General features: G+C 39.6%; 2 protein-coding genes and 1 long non-coding RNA gene across 3 annotated transcripts in view; 2 read left to right on the forward strand and 1 right to left on the reverse strand.

Annotated features, from left to right (window-relative positions):
* Nucleotides 1-18,915, forward strand: part of LOC6031968 (ski oncogene) — a 281,458-nt gene that overhangs the window by 47,723 nt on the left and 214,820 nt on the right. The window lies entirely within an intron of this gene.
* Nucleotides 1,166-2,554, reverse strand: LOC119767485. The gene is made up of 4 exons (XR_005277542.1): nt 1,943-2,554; nt 1,707-1,884; nt 1,561-1,645; nt 1,166-1,502 (listed from the first exon to the last, which is right to left on the reverse strand). It is a non-coding gene; the product is annotated as an uncharacterized LOC119767485 (long non-coding RNA).
* LOC119767484 overlaps nt 2,650-18,915 on the forward strand; it is a 170,741-nt gene continuing 154,475 nt past the window's right edge. The window contains exon 1 of the mRNA XM_038256191.1: nt 2,650-3,442. Within this exon, the coding sequence (XP_038112119.1) occupies nt 3,435-3,442 (8 nt within the window). The 5' untranslated portion in view covers nt 2,650-3,434. The remainder of the gene's footprint in view (nt 3,443-18,915) is intronic.

An 18,915-nucleotide genomic window follows, 5' to 3' on the forward strand; every position in this document is an offset into this window, starting at 1 on the left:
TGGCTGACAGCACCTACATGTCGGACGAATATGCGTCGTCGTCGTGCTCCACAGTGATGGTTAAATATTGATGGCAGCGATCGATTTTATGCTGTTCTATCGATGTGGCTCATTCTATTGGGGAGAGAGATTGAAGCTGAGGGACCTCTTTTGTCAAGAGAGTTATTGGAGATGGCTCAGCATGATCCATTTTCTGAACAGCCATTTCTTGGTTCAAACGTATTACCTCATTTTAGTTCATGTTATTATAGTAACTCAATGTTATCAGAGACGTTGTCATCTGGAATTCATTATCAGTAACGATCACACATTAATGAAAATTCAATTTTTGCTGATGAGCAGTTTGGATTTCGCCTTGGGCATTCAACTACTCATCAGTTGTTGAGAGTTTCGAATTAAATTCGAAGCAACAAATCTGAGGGCGCTGCTCTTCTAGACATAGAAAAAGCATTTGACAGTGTTTGGCATAAAGGTTTGATTGCGAAATTGAAAAGGTTTAATTTTCCGATTTAGGGTATTTTAACCATTAGTGGACCCCTTAGTAGAGCCGAGGCACATTTTTCACAAATTTTCAATATTTTAAGCACTTTTTCATAACTCTTTGTACAAAACAATGAAAACTGAAGTCTTTTGAACAATTTAAACTACTTGTTTCATCAGTTTATTTGTTTTTGAGCAGAAAAATAGCCTTTTGAAAAAAGTTTTTTTGCCTGTTATGGACCCCCTTTTCTTATAGTGGACCCGGGTCCATAATCCGATTGTGGACCCGAGTCCACTATACACAGAAAAAAAAATCGGGTAAATTTACATCATTTATGATGTACCAAAAGTGCACGTCATTAATGATGCTAATTTACATCAAATTCATTGTAAATTTAAATGCCATCCGACGTAAACTTGCCGAACAAACTTCGCTTCCGAAACGTGTAATTTTCCGATGAAATCGATGTAATTTTACCGAATCCCTAAATTTTTTTACCCCGTTGAATTTTGAATCTGATGTAAATTTCAAATGCTTCAGAAGCTCAACGTTGGTTGAAACGGTGAACTTTTGTTATCCTTTCAAGACACAAAAGTAAATCATTCCAAACTACTATGAGCTGATAGCAAGAAAATAAGTATCAGATTTAAAATTCAACGGAGCGATATGAAATAACACGAAACGTGCTGGCTCACTGAGAATGTAGATTGTGATTTTAGCTCTGCGGGATTTTAAAAGAAATAAATAACATTGATTGCTTACATTTATGAAAACAATGTTGGAATTAAGTTGATACGAAAGCCTTCAGCCGACACGTCCACCTGTTGCAGATGTGCGTACCCCATTTGGGCGAGGATGTCCATCATGATCTGTTTGCACTCCAGGTGGTCCAATGAAATGCTCCAATTACAGACTTGTGCGAGAGGCGGTCACAGATGACCAGCTGAAGCATGCAATCCCACGCCGGCTTTGCTTGAATCAGAACCTTGGACTATTGTCAACATCAAACCGAGAGCTGCAACTAAAGACATTATTATTTCCGAAATTGTATTTAATTTAGTAAATACTACTATAATCACCTGTGGAACTAAAACCAACTGAGTAGTGTAGTCATTGCTGCAAGTATTTGAGGTCCCCGACAAATGGATCGGCGTCGTGGGCGAGCTGCTTGGGAAAAAGAACAAATTGTTGACTCAAGCAATGGAAAGAATTTAATTCAACTTACAAGCAACGAGCATAACAGAGTGCAACACTTCGGAGCCGCCATGTAACGTCGGATGACCTGACAATAGCAACTAAATGGCAGACCAAGTTACGGCGTCCAGCAGTAGATCGACACGACCTAGTCGTCTGATCTTAATCCAGATGATTCGTTGCGGTTTTTTGGAAGCTTCAGCGCTGTGCTGCGTGAAAAAAAAACAATGTTTACAACTTAAACAGCATCTCCTTGGAGGATCTTACCGTTATCAATAACTCCAGCTTTTCCCTAGACCACAGCCTCGAGCAGCAGAGTTATCAGCCACGTACACGTTGGCCGTTCGCCGGAACGCGACTATAGCCGGTTTCAAATGAAACGGATTGAATATAATACGTCCAGATGGCGACGGTTGACTGTTGAGGCAGGATTTACAGAACATTTGAGGTTACCAGCTGAGCCGCGGTGAAACCTGGTAGCGACAGCAACACCAAAACAGCCAGCCAGCCGATTCTGACTCCAGAATGTTTTTGCCCACGCTGATTTGGAACTCCCCCACAGATACCACTGCTGATAAGATGCGACTTGAGGCTCAGGTTCCTCTTAACAACGGTTACAACGTGATCGCATTTGTCCGGATTTGCTCCTTCATTACCCGGATTTTCAGACACAAACAACAATCACACAAAAACTACCGTGAAGCGCGACAGGAGAAGCAGAAGAATAATTAATTCGACAGTTGCAAAACTACTTGTACTGACAAAAATTAAACATCAGGAAAAATTAAAAAGAAACCCGACACCCACGTAAACAAAAAAAAGCAATCGCAGCAGGCGGGTGGGTGGTAGGCGGCCAACTGAAAAGTGCTCTGTCAAACTCTGGCAAAATCAAAACAAATCATTCCTACACGTTGCAAGGGAATTAGAAAAATCCGTGCACGGTTATAGAAAAGTACTCATTTTTTTACTTATAATTGTAGGTTAAACCGTGTAAACACTGAATGAATTACCGTATCTATCATAAGCGTGTAAATGTGAGGATTTTCCCGAAAATTTGTTGTGACTTAGTATGCTTTTCTAGTGAGTGATGCTTATTCCGTTTTTTTTGCATCGGTTTGACCGGCGCCGCCGGAACGGTCACGTTGGGAACGGAGAAGTTGACCACCTTGTACATGTATCACCACTTGGCGTAGCTGAGGAACACAAACAGCGAACGCAATCGTGTAGAACTTAAGCAGAACAAAGTCGTCCACCTTGACCAGTGGTTTTGTCATCAGGCCCTGAAAGCTTTTGCTCTTGTCGAAAATTGATTCGACCTCCTTCGCCATCCGGATCATCATGAACTCCATGAAAAAGGTGCTGAACAAACCAAGAAGAGCAGCGCCGATTCCGTTTCTGAAGACGCAGTTAAGATGGAACCGGCAAAACTAGCAGTTCCAGCGAACGGAACGGAAGGCATCACCAAAATACTGCGACCGATGCGGATGCTTTTCAGGATAAATTGGCCACTACGACGGAAGTCCTTGCAGCCGCACCAGAGGTCAAGGTTGCTGACTAGAAAGCTCCTACTGTAAGCTTGATAAACTGCAGCTGTGGATAACAAAAAAGGATATTTCGTAAGTTACAATCTAATAGAAATTTACGTACCCACAGGTGTACTGCTGTAATTCAACCGTAAGACCTTACCACAGTCTGCCAAACCGAGACGCAGCCAGATAACTAAACCCGATTGCATCGGAAAAGACCGCTTCCGGGATAAATGTTCAGGTTTGGACGCGTCCGCACGGATGTCAACAAACCTTGTGGATTGATAGTGATAAAACTTGTTGAGTCTCCTGCTGATGCAAACTTCCGCTGTGCTTCTGCTCCTCAATCCGCAACGTTTGTTTACATCCTCTGGACCGATCGTCTCCCAATCAGCTTGTCATGTTTTATTTACAGCAGAAATACTTTATTACTTCCAGCTAAAATTGCTTTGTTTTGATTTTGTCAGCCAGTTTTTTCCAGCTTTTGAAACCCCGATTCTTTTTGCAATCGATTATTGTTTGTACCTGTACGAACAACACAAACACTATCACTAGCATCCTTAATCATCAAAACTGAACAATTTATCTACAAAACAATTCCGCACCATTCCACTCAATCGTTGATTATGTTGATCTGTCATTGACAGCAACAGCCAATGTTTTAATTGAAAGTTATGTGCCTTAAACATTTACATTGAGCATTTTTTACATTGAATAATCATTTACATGTTTTTCAAATTTCAAAGGTTGTCATTTGGCAACAGATTAATAGTCATTTACATGACAAACATGAATTACGTTTAATTTCAGTTTTCATGAACCCTCTTTAAGTGTGATTTAACGCTTTACATCAGTTTTCAATTTTAAATTGAGCTTACTTACGTTGAAAGCATCGATTCAGTGCCGTGTAATTTTACACTTTTTTTTTCTGTGTAGGCAAACTGTAATTGTGATATCAAATTTAACCGATATTTGATGTTTTGATGCATGGTGTAGGTCTAATGATAGATATAATGAATAAAAGATGGATTTTGCTCACTTTTCATCATAAACAAATATGTTTTGTTAACAAATTCGGCTTTAAACAACAAAAAACCTAACAGGCATTTAAACACATTTATTTCCGAAAAAGATCAGAGAAAACGTTTTAAAAATCACTGTAAACCTAAAAATAATAAAAAAAATGTAATTTTGATGCACATTTTTTCATATTAATCACCTAAATGGTTGACCGAAAACTAAACAAAAGTTTTGTTTACATTTGCTGATAAAAAAATGTTATGTTCTTGATTTATTATTATAAAATATCATTTCAAACTTCAATTATGATGCTTCAGTTAAGTACAATTGACCATAGTTTTGATTAATTATATTTTTTTACGTCTTCAGCATTTTTGGTACTTTTAACATGAAACAGCTATATTTATACTCATAATTGAAAAAAAATATGCGTTTAGGTTGATAACAACAAGCATTTATTGTATGTTTAAGAGAAACTTTTGCTCAAATACACAGTTTTCTTTCTTTTTTGAAGGTTTAATTAACAGGGGTCCACTTTTGGAACAGTTTGGATTTTTGTTGTCCTATATTGGACCCCCCTAATTTTTGCTCGAAAATGAGCAGTTCTTCGCTTTATTTTAGTAAAGTTTCTTAGAATTACATTATTTCGACTAGCTGAAGTTAAATAATCAGTCAAAAAATGATTGAATAGTCAATTCAATCATAAAATATAAATGCAGTTTTGTTGTGAAAACGCTAGTGGCCATGGCTGATTTCAGATGTCGAACTCAAAACACTAATGTTGGTAAAAAGGACAATTCAATATGAGTCAACATTGATTTAAATGATGCTGAACATGCCAAATAAAAGATTTGCAGGTAACAACACGCTTGAATTGTGATTTTATTGAATTTTTCATCAAAAACCCTTCAGAGGGTCCACTATAGGAAAGGGGTCCACTAATGGATAACGTACCCTATATCGTGAAAATTATTCAAAATTATTTGACGGATCGTACTCTGCAGGTATGTTATCAGAACAGCAAATCTGATCAACTACCTGTACGTGCTGGCGTCCCTCAAGGTAGCATCTTGGGTCCAATTTTATACAATATTTTTACTTCTGACTTGCCTGATTTGCCCCCAAGATGTCAGAAATCACTTTTTGCAGATGCCACAAGCATCTCCGCCAAAGGTAGAAGCCTTCGTGTCATCACAAGAAGATTACAAAAACTAACTTAATCCACCTATGTGGTTGGTGTCTTCCTCACTCTTTTCCAACAATGGGTGATATGTGATATGATAGGTTTGGACACAAATTTCGCCTGATTTCGTTAAGTTCCGGAATACAAAAAACACACATATCACTCAAGGGCTCACAGCTTGAGACAGGGTTGTCAGATCTTCAATTTTTTGACTCGTTGGATAGGTCTTTTGATAACCTAACCAACGATGGGTCGGATGATGGATCCGGACATTGTTTTCATACATTTAAGTGAGATCCGGCTACAAAAAAAGTACATCAATATCACTTAAGTGGTTAGAACTCGAGACAGAGTTGCCAGATCTTCAATGTTTTAGACTCGTTGGAAAGGTCTTTCGATTGCCTTATCAACGATGAGTCGAATGATGATTTCGGACGTTGTTTACATACATTTAAGTGAGATCCGGTTACAAAAAAGTACATTAATGTCACTTAAGTGGTCATAGCTTGAGACAGGGTTGCCAGACCTTCAATGTTTTAGACTCGTTGGAAAGGTCTTTCGATTATCTAACCAAAGATGGGTCGGATGATGGATTCGGAAATGGTTTACATACATTTAAGTGAGATCCGGCTACAAAAAAGTACATTAATGTTACTTAAGTGGTCATAGCTTGAGACAGGGTTGCCAGACCTTCAATGTTGTAGACTTGTTGGAAAGGTCTTTCGATTACCTTATCAACGATGAGTCGAATGATGGATCCGGACGTTGTTTACATACATTTAAGTGAGATCTGGCTACAAAAAAGTACATAAATATCACTTAAGTGGTCAGAACTCGAGACAGGGTTGCCAGATCGTCAATGTTTTAGACTCGTTTGAAAGTTCTTTCGATTACCTAACCAACGATGGGTCGGATGATGGATCCGGACATTGTTTAAATACATTTACGTGAGATTCAGCTACAAAAAAGTACATAATTATCACTTAAGTGGTTATAACTCGAGACAGGGTTGCCAGATTATCAATGTTTTGGACTCGTTGGAAATTACCTAAATAACGATGTATAACATGATGATGTTTGGTTCAGTTTACTGCCATTTATTCAACTTCCGAAAATATGCGAAAACACATTTTTATACATAACTTTTGAACTAATTATCAAAACTTCAAACAATTCAATAGCACCGTATGGGACCCTAAACCAAGTCGAATGCGACTGGTTTGGTCAAAATCGGTTCAGCCAGTGCTGCGAAAACTGCGTGACATTATTTTATTTTTATTTTAGTCACACCGTCTTTGATACAAAAAATATCCACAGACTGAATTTAATCTATACCCTTAATTCTACTTTTAAAGCTAAGTTTGGACATTTCGTTGGTAAATTTGACACAGACAGAATTAAAACATTTACAACATTCATAAAAAGGGTTAAAATAACTTTTCCAGCCATCGTTCGGGATTCTAAAGAGAACATCACCTCTCCGATTTCTCTCTGGAGCTTGCGGCGGAAGCAAAGCTATTACATGGTCACATACACACACACATACACACAATTATTAAGTGTTTTGAGCAAGGCACGAAATGCATTTACGGTTGCAACAATATCTAAGTGGCCCAAATTGGTTGATACTAAAATTTACAATTGTAAATATTTTTGATTTAAAAAAAAATCGTTTTTGTAGTTTTTTTATATTGCAATTTAAATATGAGCAATTCTACACTATTTTTATTTTTTGATATGTTTGAGGGGACATAAAATGCCAACTTTTCGGAAATTTCCAAGTTGTGCAAAAAATCTTTGACCGAGTTATGAATTTTTGAATCAATACTGATTTTTTGAAAAAATCGAAGTATTGGTCCCAAAAGTTTTAATTTTAGGTTTAAGCCATTTTAAGGTAACTTTTTAGAAAAAGGAGCATTTTTAATTTTTTTTTAAATTAGTGCAAAAGCTGAGAAAATTCTCTATATTTAAATATTATTAAGTAATGTTGACAAGGAAATTCACAAAAAATCATCAGAAGATTGATTTTCTTGGAGAATTTCGGGAGCGATTTTCTTTTGCGTGATTTGCCTCCTCTCTCTTTCGCGGGTGAAGAAAGTTCGCAAGCGAAATTGATTGTTTTGCGATTATTCCATCCCTGTTAAGGACATTATCTCCGAAAACATTTAGAAACGTGTTTCCCCATTAAGTTTGCCAATTTAGCAACTCATTTCGCAACAAAACAACCCTACCAGCAACTACACCATCATAAAATGTAATGATCCCGAGTAAACAATAAACCATCCACCTCCATTAACAGCATCGAACCCCGACGACGACGCCATGCCGGTTTTTTTTGCCGTTGTGACAGTAGCAAACCAGACAGGATAAATTACATGACACATCCCTAAATCATTGCACGGTTGTGTTGTGCACCGTCATGTAGGCAGGCGTAAGCTTCGTCATAAATCTTCATCCCCAACTAGGGAGGCCATGGACACACGGCACCGGCACGGGAAAGGCTCTCCGAAGAGGCGGAATTGCATAGTTTTGTAACCTCCAGAAAGGAGTTCGAGAATTGCGGTACAATATCAATGCGCGCATTCTTGAACGCTGAACTACCGTTAAATTAGGTTGAGTTTGTTTTAGCAGTGTTGCCAAATGAGCTGAGGAGCTCTGACGAGCGCTCACGAGCTGCGAGAAACGCAACACTGACCTAATCCGGAACCATTCGATGGAGACGCACGGTGCTTTTCTAAAACTCTCTTCAAAGAACACCGCTGAACTTGTTCGAATGTATCAAAGCAGCTGATCAAAGCTGACTAAACTGCTGCTGTCCGCAGAAGCGCTCACCACTCGACGGTTCTCGGCTCTGTCAACGCCGATCGCTGACACCGCTCCGAGCGCGGACACACACGTGGTCGTGTTAACACATCACTTCAAAAAGCCCAGAAGTCACGGCGCAGATCGCGCGGCGGCAACTCTTTGCAACATGTCTGGAAATATCATAAATTTGATGCTGTCTAGTGCTCTCGGTTCTACGAGGGGGGAGGAGGTGGCAAGTCGCGCTGGGCGAGAGCATGTAATAGAACAACACGATACGTCTAAATATTTGTTGTTGTTGGGGGTCGACCGACCCGCGGTGTGCGGGGTGTACTCTATGACAGAGAGAGGGATCCATTCGCGCACAGAGTTGACAGACAGAGTTGACAACAGAAGCTGTGTGAGCTGGTGGGGCAGTAGTGGCGGAGGTTCATGTCTGACTGGAATAAAGAGCGTTTATTTTTTATTGTTATTAGAATAAATTTAATCGGCCTTTTGGCTCGATATGGCGGCGCAAAGAGTGCACCGCGGTACGGGCCGGAGTACGTGAGTGATTGCGAATTGAGGGGTTTTACACGTGTGTGTGTGTGTGTTCGCAAACATATTGCGGGTGGTGGACGCTTTGATTTGAACTTGGATGGTGAAGGGGTAGGAAGAGGGGGTTGTTGGGCATTATCTCGGTGCCGAAGGCTATTAGCTTCAATGAAAATTAATGAACGAGCTTTTCATGATTAGCACAAGCCAATATTGCTAATTAATTTGCAGATTGTCACGGGATTGGTGTAAATTATTCAATGCAACTTCGTTGGTGAACACTGTAATGGAGATTTAATGTTCAGTTGTTTAGAGTGCACGGAATTGACGTTACTGTAGAGCAATTCCAGCTCAAATCAGGTTTTTTTTTGTTTTTTTTTTTTGTATCTGACCCTCTCCGATTTCAATGAAACTTTGTAGACATGTTAAACAAGGCCTATTTAAGCCATTTTTGTGTATATAGACCAATTGTACTCGAAAATAACATTTGAGAAGGGCGTAAGTTATTCAAATATTTTTGTATTTTGCAATTTAAATCGTGTCTCGAAGCCGTTGCATCGTATCAAAAAGTGGTCAAAAACAAACTTGTAGAAATTTGGACAAGCTCTCTGAAAAAAATACACTGACATAAAAATACACGCCACTTCTATGATTTTTTTATTTTTAAGTTTAAAAGTCAGGTTTTAAGGTAAAGCCACGATTTTTTTTTCGTTCAAATTGTTTTGAGGAAATAGGCTAAGATGTTACAAAACTCACGAAAAGTGCAGTATGGTCTTTCCTAAAAAAATAAATCATTTACTAAAACTGTTTTTTTGAAAAGAGGTCTAAACGTATTTTTTTAATAACCAATAGTGGGAATCGATTCGTCGGACAATTTTACATAAAAGTCTCCATATTGATCATTGTCCTATGTCTAATTCTAGGAAAGATACAGCGGTTTAAAAAATTAAAATGTCAAAAAATAGGTTTTTTGGTGGTTTTTGTGCAATTTCTATATGACAGACTTGATTTTTCAGTCTCGAAAATATTTTTACCGAAAAGCTCGTCAAATTTCCGGTTTTTTAAAGTTTTTACGTTTAGACCACTTTGCTTAAAAACAGTTTTAGTAAATGATTTATGTATATTTTTAGGAGAGACATACCATCCTGCATTTTTCGTCAGTTTTTTTGTAACATCTTAGGCTATTTCCTCAAAATTTTTGAACAAAAAAACGTGACTCCACCTTAAAATTTGACTTGTAAACTTAAAAATCAAAAAATCTCATAGAAGTGGCGTGTAATTTTTTTTCAGTGTATTTTTTTCAGAAAGCTCGTCCAATTTGCTACAAGTTTGTCTTTGACCACTTTTTGATGCAATGCATCAGCTTCAAAATACAGTTATTTTAAAATTGCAACTTCTCAAATGTTATTTTCGAGTACAATTGGCTCCATATACACAAAAATGGCTTATATAGGCCTAGGGTAACATGTCTACAAAGTTTCATTGAAATCGGAGAGGGTCGGGTACAAAAGTAGCAGAAAAAATTCCTGATTTGAGCTGCAATTGCTCTGTAGCAAGATAGTGAGGATGATTTTCCTACAAAATTACGTTATCCAGTATTCGGCCAAACTGTACACAAAATCACGATTTCCGGAATTGATTTTTTCCGTGCAGTTAAGGATACTCTCTAACGCTATGCGAGTGTGTTCAAAGCTCGAACAATATCGTCTTCTTACTCGAAACGTCTGTAGATACTTAGCTCAAAACTTCTGAGTGTCCTCCGATGACATCCGTGGTCCACAAATTCGTGAACAACACTCATGATTTTGGAAATTGATTTTTTTTCTGTGTTCGCAGGATACACCAACATAACTAAAAACATGTTTGTGGTACTCTGTGAAGCTTTGTGAGTATGCCTCGATACTGGAACTCGCCGACCTCTTATCGATTAAGGTGGTAGATATTCAAGTCATAATTACTGGTAGCCCTTAGATGACTCAAGAAAACTAGAAAAACAAACTGAAGTTTTCAACTATTTGAATGGAGCCGCTTGATATTTTTAAATCGCTTTTTCTTTCATACACCCAAAACTGGGCAGTGCTAGTCCGAGAGAATAATGGTCTCGAGACGAGAGAATAGTGGTACCATTTACGGACACAGAGAACACAGCTCGAGATTGGCGAAAGAATTATTTTATCGAGGTTCATTTGCAAAAAAAGTTCATCCGACAAAACAAAAATCAAATGTGTCAACTACGGGAATCGAACCAGAGACCTTTGACATACTAAACCAATGACTGAACTGCCTCGGCCACAACAGCTCGGTGATTAAGGAGTTGTCAGATATCGATGTATGACACTTGTTTGAGACTTATTGGTTCATTTAAAGAATGAACTGATCTGCTATGGTGGTGTGAGTTGGTAGCATTATTCTCTCGATTTTGGCGCTGAGCCCTCAATAAATTTTGAGGGAAAGATTCTCTCGACTCGAAATTTTGGGTGTAGCCACCAGATATTTTATTTTAAATGACTGGAAATCTAATTTTGTCGATTGCAAATTGAAACCTTTTTGGAATTGGAACGCTATTCTTTGGAAAATCCATAAAAATCAAGAATATCCGAACTTTTCTTCCAATTTGACGAGCTTTGTTATAGAAACTCTTTACCTGTAACATTCTACTACAACTTCCTCTTCGATTGCCCAACACTTTCCGACCACAATCCGCAGTTCATAACCTGTCGCGAACTCATTTCCCAACTCCGACATCACCGACGGACGACCGTCAACCCCGGACCCAGCACCGGCCACAGTCGTAACCGCCGCTGGTGCCCTTCATTAGCGCGCCGTCAACTGGACTAACTGGAGTGCAGTGCACTCCAATTACGTCGAAGCCGAGTGACGATTTCGCAGAACTCAATCAAATAATACCAATTTATTCAGATACACATGTTGCGGTCGTTTTTTTTTCTACTCACTCCACCACCCGTACGGAGAGATCATTCTGTCAGCCATCATCATCAGCACACCACCGCGGCTGGCCGGTGTTGCACTACAGTCCGAGATCTCCGGCGAGAGCGAAACCTTTCCGCGTTTCGCGAGCAGATCAGCCCCTCAACGACTTAGTCGCTCGGCGACGACTAGAGCGTCGGTCGTCTCTATCTCGGATCTCAAAATCCACCAACACACAATAATTATAATAATTGCAACTAATCATAAATATAATAACGCGAATATGTACACGGCTGCGCCGTCGCCGCCGTCGTCGTTTAAATAAATATAGGTTTTCATGCTGCCGCAGCAGCAGCTGAGCGCGCGGAGACAGAAGGGTTCTAGCGTGGTCTGACGTGCTGCTAGGAAATGCCACGCCAAACCGAAGGAGATCTACCACGCAAACGACCCAGCCTTGTTGACTTGTTCACAAGATTCGCACACCGAGAGATGCTCGTAATAAAGTTTCCGTTTGGGTTGTACTCTGATGAACAGTAGCCGGGAAGGACCCGCAGAGCGGTTCCAGGTGAAGTTACGAATGCCACTGTTGACTTACCAGGATTTGTTTGAATTTCAAAACATGTCGTATCTGAACTCTCAGAAGATTTTTTTATTCGCTAATTTATTTTTATTAGGTCCTCTTCGGTACGAGACTTGGTTAGGACTGGGGATCAAATACATAAAATAAAAAAATAAATACACTACGGCAGGAGTTAATCCACACCGGACATGGTGCCGACTACCGTTTCCTGGTCCGAGCGGGTCTTGAAACTCCTCAGCCGTGCGGTTAACTCGTAGAACATCTTCCACAGCTCCCCGAGAAACATCTTCCACAGCTCCTCCGTGCTGTAAAGCACCTCGTCTCCTTTCGCCTTGGGTTGGCCACCGGCACCAGGGCCAGTGTTTCCTTGACTTCTTCCTGCATCAGCTGCGGATTGTGTGTCTGTTTGAACGACGGTACCACCGGACTCTGTTTGTCCTTCTTCCATGCTGGCGGTTTCGGCTTGGACGCCTGCTGTCTCGACTGAATGAACTGCGCACGTTTGGAGCAACTACGGTCCAGACCCTCGTGAGATCCAGGGCAGTTAGCACACTTTTTGGGTTGAGTTACTTCGTCTTTACACTGTTCCGTTTTGTGGAATCGCCCACAGTTGTTGCATCGGCTTTTTAGATAACAATTCTTGGCTCCGTGTCCCAGGCGGAGGCAATGGATGGCGTATTCCGGTAGGCCTCCCATCGGACGAAGACTGGTCCCATTTTCTTCACTGCACTCAGCTTCTTAAGGTTCGTGTGTCCCTTGGGAAAGAAGATAATGTAAGGGGTTTAACCCACGGTGGACTTTTCCTTCCGCTTGATGGCCTTCATATCCAAAACATCAAGGTTATGATCCTCCTTGAGTCGATCCTTGATAATCTCCACATCCACTTCTGGGAGTCCTCGCAGAACGACCCGGTGGGATCGTTCGCTTCGTCGATCGTGCGTGCAGAATTGCATTTTGTACTGAAGCAGCAGCTCTCGAACTGTGTTAAATTCCTCCACGGAAAAACATGTCACTTTTATTCGGCTTCGGGTCAGCTTGTACTCCGGTTTCACTTTGCATAGGGTCATTAAATCCAGAAATCTGTTAAAGCCCAAGTTCGTTCCTACCCGAGGTGGTTGCTTTTGTTTACCAGCAGATTTTCTGGGTTCTGGATCCGCCGGGGCGTCTCCTCCTCCTGCTGCGCTGAATTTGTTGCTGTTGAGCAGGGTCTTCTCAACTTTTTCTCCTTCGATGACGATTCCAGTGACCTCGCTGGACTTCTTCCGCTTCTTATTTCCGCGGACGGGCCTCCACTTCCATCTATCAAAAGCTTCCAAGCACGCGAGATGACAACAAGAGCAAAACACGTCTTAACTTGTCGCTTGCTGGCGACTGATTGTAACTCTCAAAAGATACTTTACCCAATATTTTGATTGAAAACAGTTTAGTGCGTAAAAGAATTTGAATCATACCACCTTATGTTGATGGATCTTGGTCATTATACAGTTAGATGAAGAACGTAAACAAAGACAAAGTAAACACCCTGACTTGAAGACATCAATGAGTAAACGATAATTTTGTCTTCTGGTTTTTCTATGAACGTATTACTATGATCGATACTCCTCACAAGAATTTTTATATCCGTTACTAAACTTTATTTGAGAAGCTTCCGGAAGCTTCTTCCTGAGGGTGCGTTGTCATCAATTTGCTAGCAATTGCTGAAGAGATTTGTGAATCGTCACTTGCTATGGAATCATTATGAAAAGATCTGAAAGCATAGTCCGACCAAGGGGTTGGACTGTCACTCTAGTGCGCAGTCATTAGCGCGTCGGTATTACTAGGAAAAGATCAACAGGTTAACCTAGATCTTAGTGAATCTACCCTAGACTAAAGGGAAGGTCCACCAACGAACAAAACGTTTCGAGGGGTCACCCAATAGGGCCGCTCACCGAACCAGCAATTAGTGCCGAGATCGTTTAAATATTTGTGCACTCGAAACTGGCAAATGACGCCAAGCTCATTCGCTGAACACAAGAACAGCGCCACACCTCCCAGAATCGACTCAATCAACTCGGTACCTGTCAAACATCGGGCTGGGTCCGTCCCCGGGGAAATCAATCAGCCAACATTGCGCCCTCCGCCACCCCGGATGTCGAACCTGGAGAACCAAGGGGGATGATGATATTTTTAGCAAATGAATCGTCCTCCTGTCGGGGTGTGTGTGTACATGATATTTGAACAAAAATGAAGAAGAAGACTGGTGGAATGCTGTGCCCCAGTTTGGAGAAACCGTCATCATCTGGGGCTGCAGATCTATTTGCAAACGTCACGTCGGAAACGGAGCTCCCAAAAGAGGGGGCCTCGGTGAGTGACATTATCGTCGGCAAGTGGCGTTGGCGCGCGGTGGAGAGATGTGTCGGTTGATTTAAATTTTTATACTCTCGTGAATTTCCATCAATCTTAATTTACAGCTCATTCGTGCCATCCGAGAATGGGAGCATGGGAAGCACGTGGAGCGATGCACCTTGCAGTGATTTTCATGTCTTCAAGTCTGCAAATGTCTTCAAGCCGTTAAGTTTCCTCGAGAACAAGGCCTTAAGTCATCAGATGTTTCAAGGTTCTTTAGTCCTATATTATTAAATGTCTTTTACACTCACCCCCGGTGGTTGTTCTTTTTTTCGTCAGCCACTTTTTAGTTTGTTCAAAGTCAAACTAAATAGTGACGAACTGTCACTTTTTACACGGCGCTCACGAACACTATCAAAACAAACGTTTGGTAGTGTGTGTGAACTCCGTGTAAAAGGAGTGTCAAACTTCAAAGTGACCCCGTTCGTTTGACAACAGTCGGTGTCAAACCATCGGGGTTTAAGTGTAGTGTCCTTATGTCTTCAATGTATTAATGTTCTAAAGTGTCTCGATTACTTGTTCATGACTTCAAGTGTATTTAAGATTTCAAATAACTTCATGTCTTCAAATGTCTTCAAATCAAGTGTCTGAAATTCTTCAAATGACTGCAAGCACCTACAAGTCTTCGGGTGATTTCAATGCCCCAAGTCTTCAATTCTCTTTGGTCTTCAAGTTTCTTCAAGTTTTTAAGTGTCTTCAATCGACCGCAAGTCTCTTCAAGTCTTCAAATGTTTTCAAATCTGCAAGTGTATTCAAATCTAAATCAGATAAAATAGAATCCAGAATTTCAAACAGATCTTTCAACTCTTCCACAAACATAATGAATATCAAGCTGCTACTGCGTACGTCAACAAAATAATTTAGAATCATATTTATCTTCTAACACATTTGCTTGCCTTTCTAATGCATTCTTGCTCAATCCATCCATCTACTTCGCTTTCTGTTGCTACTCCTCTACAATTCTGTCCATTCTCCCCATCATCACCACCGTCATCATCTTCACCGTCGATGTCGTCCCACCGAAGATTCGCAAAACTCTCTCGCGCATATACAACACATATCCGTTTCGCAAAATCGGCCCAACTGCTTTAAAATTCATCCATTCTCAGCGCGTCATATCAGCGTCAACCGCGCCGTTACCCCCGGTAGCAGATCCAATCTCGGTTTGTTGGAACCGTTTCGTGCTGTGTATACGCACCGAGCCAGTTCCAGGCGACAGCTTGGAAAGCCGCTCCGGTTGTTCCAATATTTACCAGCGCGTCTGCTGCATGCATAATATTATGTAAATTAGAGTACGCCACATCGCCCGACCTCTCCTCCTCCGGCAGACCTTTCCGAGGGAGACCCCAGCGTCAGTGTCAGAGTGCCGTCGTCTTTGTATGCAATAATGCGACACAATCCCGAGGAATAGGCACCGGCTAATCTTTCCGCGCGCGTTGAACCTGCGCGCGGAGAGACCTTCGTGGCCTCGGGTTCTTCTCGAACTGAGCTCGTGTGACGGATTGACAAACCGACGACACGACACCGATTTCGAGAGGGGGGTGTTTTGCGGGGGTAGATGACGCTGGTGGCGTCCTAAAACTTTTGAAAGTTTGAAGAAATTTATAAGATCACTTTAGAAAGAATGATTAACTTAAAGAACATCAGTCGGAGTCACTATAAGCCAAAACCGATATGTATCTCGTAATTTAAGAATTGCTCTACAAATTTGTTGGAAAAAACAAGCTAAAATGTAATTGCAAGGTTCCTTATAAAAACATAACATTTTAAAATTAAGAATTGTGTTCTAATCTATCTAATCTAATCAGCGCAGCCAATCTTTCGACGGGATCCTGGAGAGTGCCTTAGGTTAGAGCACTTTTCTTGTCATTTATTAACATTTGTAGTGCGCCATTGCATCGGAATGCATTGAAACATCACAAGCGTTAAAGCGGCCAGGCCTACTGCGATAAAATGAAGAACTGTGTTCTGAATGAAAAACTAATTCTTCTGGGTTCTTGCAGATGCAAAAAGATCATCAAATTTCCCATGTCATGACATACCTATTTCCCATGTATGACATTATTTTAAGTCAGTAACGAAAAATGACATTAGTTATTTTACAGTAGTTTATGCAACAAGTTGCAACAAAAAAAAAAGTTTTTTCAGCAAGAGTCGTACATTTACTCAACGAAGGTTTACCGAGTTGGGTAAATACGACGAGTGCAGAAAAAAATCAAGTTTTGCAACGAGTTCCATACAACATATTTTTGCAATTCAGAAAAATATAATTAAAATGGAATTGTAAGTATTATCTATGTATTTAGTCAAATCACCGTTGAAATCAACACAATGTTGAAAAGTATTACTTTTCGAAACAAGTGCCGAAAAGTTCAACTTTTAAGAAAAGTAGAACATTTCAGCATTTGTTTTGAAATGTGTTTCTATTCAAATCTGTTATTTTTTGTTGAGAAAAGTAGGCTGTTTCGTTCTAGAATTATAGGAAAAGTAAGTAGGAATTTTAAAAAAACATTTATGTATTTTTTTTTTTTGATGAAAAACCAAAAAACGAGTACACCATCAAATCGGGCGTCCAATTTTACCTTTTTCCACCCTTTTCCAATGTCGTGTGAGCTGACGGAAAATTTCCTAGAAGTGTAGTATTTGAAACAGTTGCAAATATTTTTTCAAAGTTTTTATCACCACCCTCTTCAAAATTGGCTTGAAAAATAAAAAAAAACTTCATATTTTTAATGAGCAATTCCAGCCTAAAACAAGAACTTTATTGGTTACTTTTTTCACTCCACTTTCAATGAAACTTTGCAGACATGTTAACCTCAGGGGGGCGACATCTATATCTAACTACAGGCAGCTCGCCGGTAGCCAACACAAGCTGTCAACTTCGGCACCAGAACAAAAAGGAATTGTCAACTTCGGCTCCAGCACAAAAGAACAGCTGTTCGTTACGGAACCAAAACAAAGCAACTGCGCACTGTAAAAAAAGTACAAAAACTGCAGGCATAAAATGGAAATAAAGTAATTTTTGTTTTTATGTAAAATTTTACCGCAATGTACGTTTAAAAGTTAGTGTATGTTTGTGAGGTGAGTTTTATCAATTTATTTGCAAAATGAACTTCTAAAGTTGGGATTATTAAGCACACATCGGGCCGATGACCTCATTTAAAGTTGTACTTTTATCACATTAAACGTTTAACTTAACTACTGTGTAATTTGACTTTTACTACAGTAATTCTTATAACAAAAATTGAATTATTAAAAAAAGAAATATTTTTGTTTTCACTGTGCGCAGTTTACGCGCGTTATCAATATCAATCACCCAAGATGGCGGTCTTTAGCATCCCCCTGGTTAACCTACGCTTATATAAGCCATTTTTGTGTATACGGAGCCAGTTTAACTCCATAATGACATTTGAGAAAAGCGTAAGTGTTTTAAATATTTTTGTATTTCGTAATTTAAATATTGCTGTATCTCGAAACCATTTTGCATCGTATCAAAACGTGGTCAAAGACAAACTTGTAGGAAATTAGACGGGCTTTCCGAAAAAAATACACTGAAAGAAAAAAACACGACACTTCTATAAGATTTTTTGATTTTTAAGTTTAAAAGTAAAATTTGAAGGTGAGCTCACGATTTTTTTTCGTTCAAAATTTTTGTGAAAATAGCCTAAGAGGTTACAAAAAGACTCACGAAAAATGCCAAAGGCAACTCACCTAAAAAAATACAAAAATCATTTACTGAAATCGTTTTTTTGAAAAGTGCTCTAAACGTCAAAATTTTCAAAAACCGAATGCAAACTTATGGGTAATTGGACAAGCTTTTCGGCAAGAATATTTGCAAGACTTTCTTTCAACATTTTTTAGGAGAATTGCTCCATCCTGCATTTTTCGTGAGTTTTTTTGTAACATCTTAGGCTATTTTCACAAAAAAAAAATCGTGGGCTCACCTTCAAATTTGACTTAAAAGTTTAAATCTAAAATCTCATAGAAGTTGCGTGTTTTTTTTTTGTTTTTTTAGAAAGCTCGTCTTATTTCCTACAAGTTTGTGCTTGACCACTTTTTGATACGATGCAACGGTTTTGAGATACAGCAATATTTAAATTACGAAATACAAAAATATTCAATACACTTACGCTTTTCTCAAACGTCACTATCGAGTGAAACTGCATTTTTAAAAAGACCTCATCTTTGTGACAAAAAGAAACGTTTACTTTCTGGTTTATTGTTTTCTAGTAATTAAAAAAAGTTCTTTTATTAAAAAAAAAATAAAATAAATTTTTAAAAA

Source organism: Culex quinquefasciatus, chromosome 2 (assembly GCF_015732765.1).
Source record: "Culex quinquefasciatus strain JHB chromosome 2, VPISU_Cqui_1.0_pri_paternal, whole genome shotgun sequence".
Classification (NCBI taxonomy): Eukaryota; Metazoa; Arthropoda; class Insecta; order Diptera; family Culicidae; genus Culex; species Culex quinquefasciatus.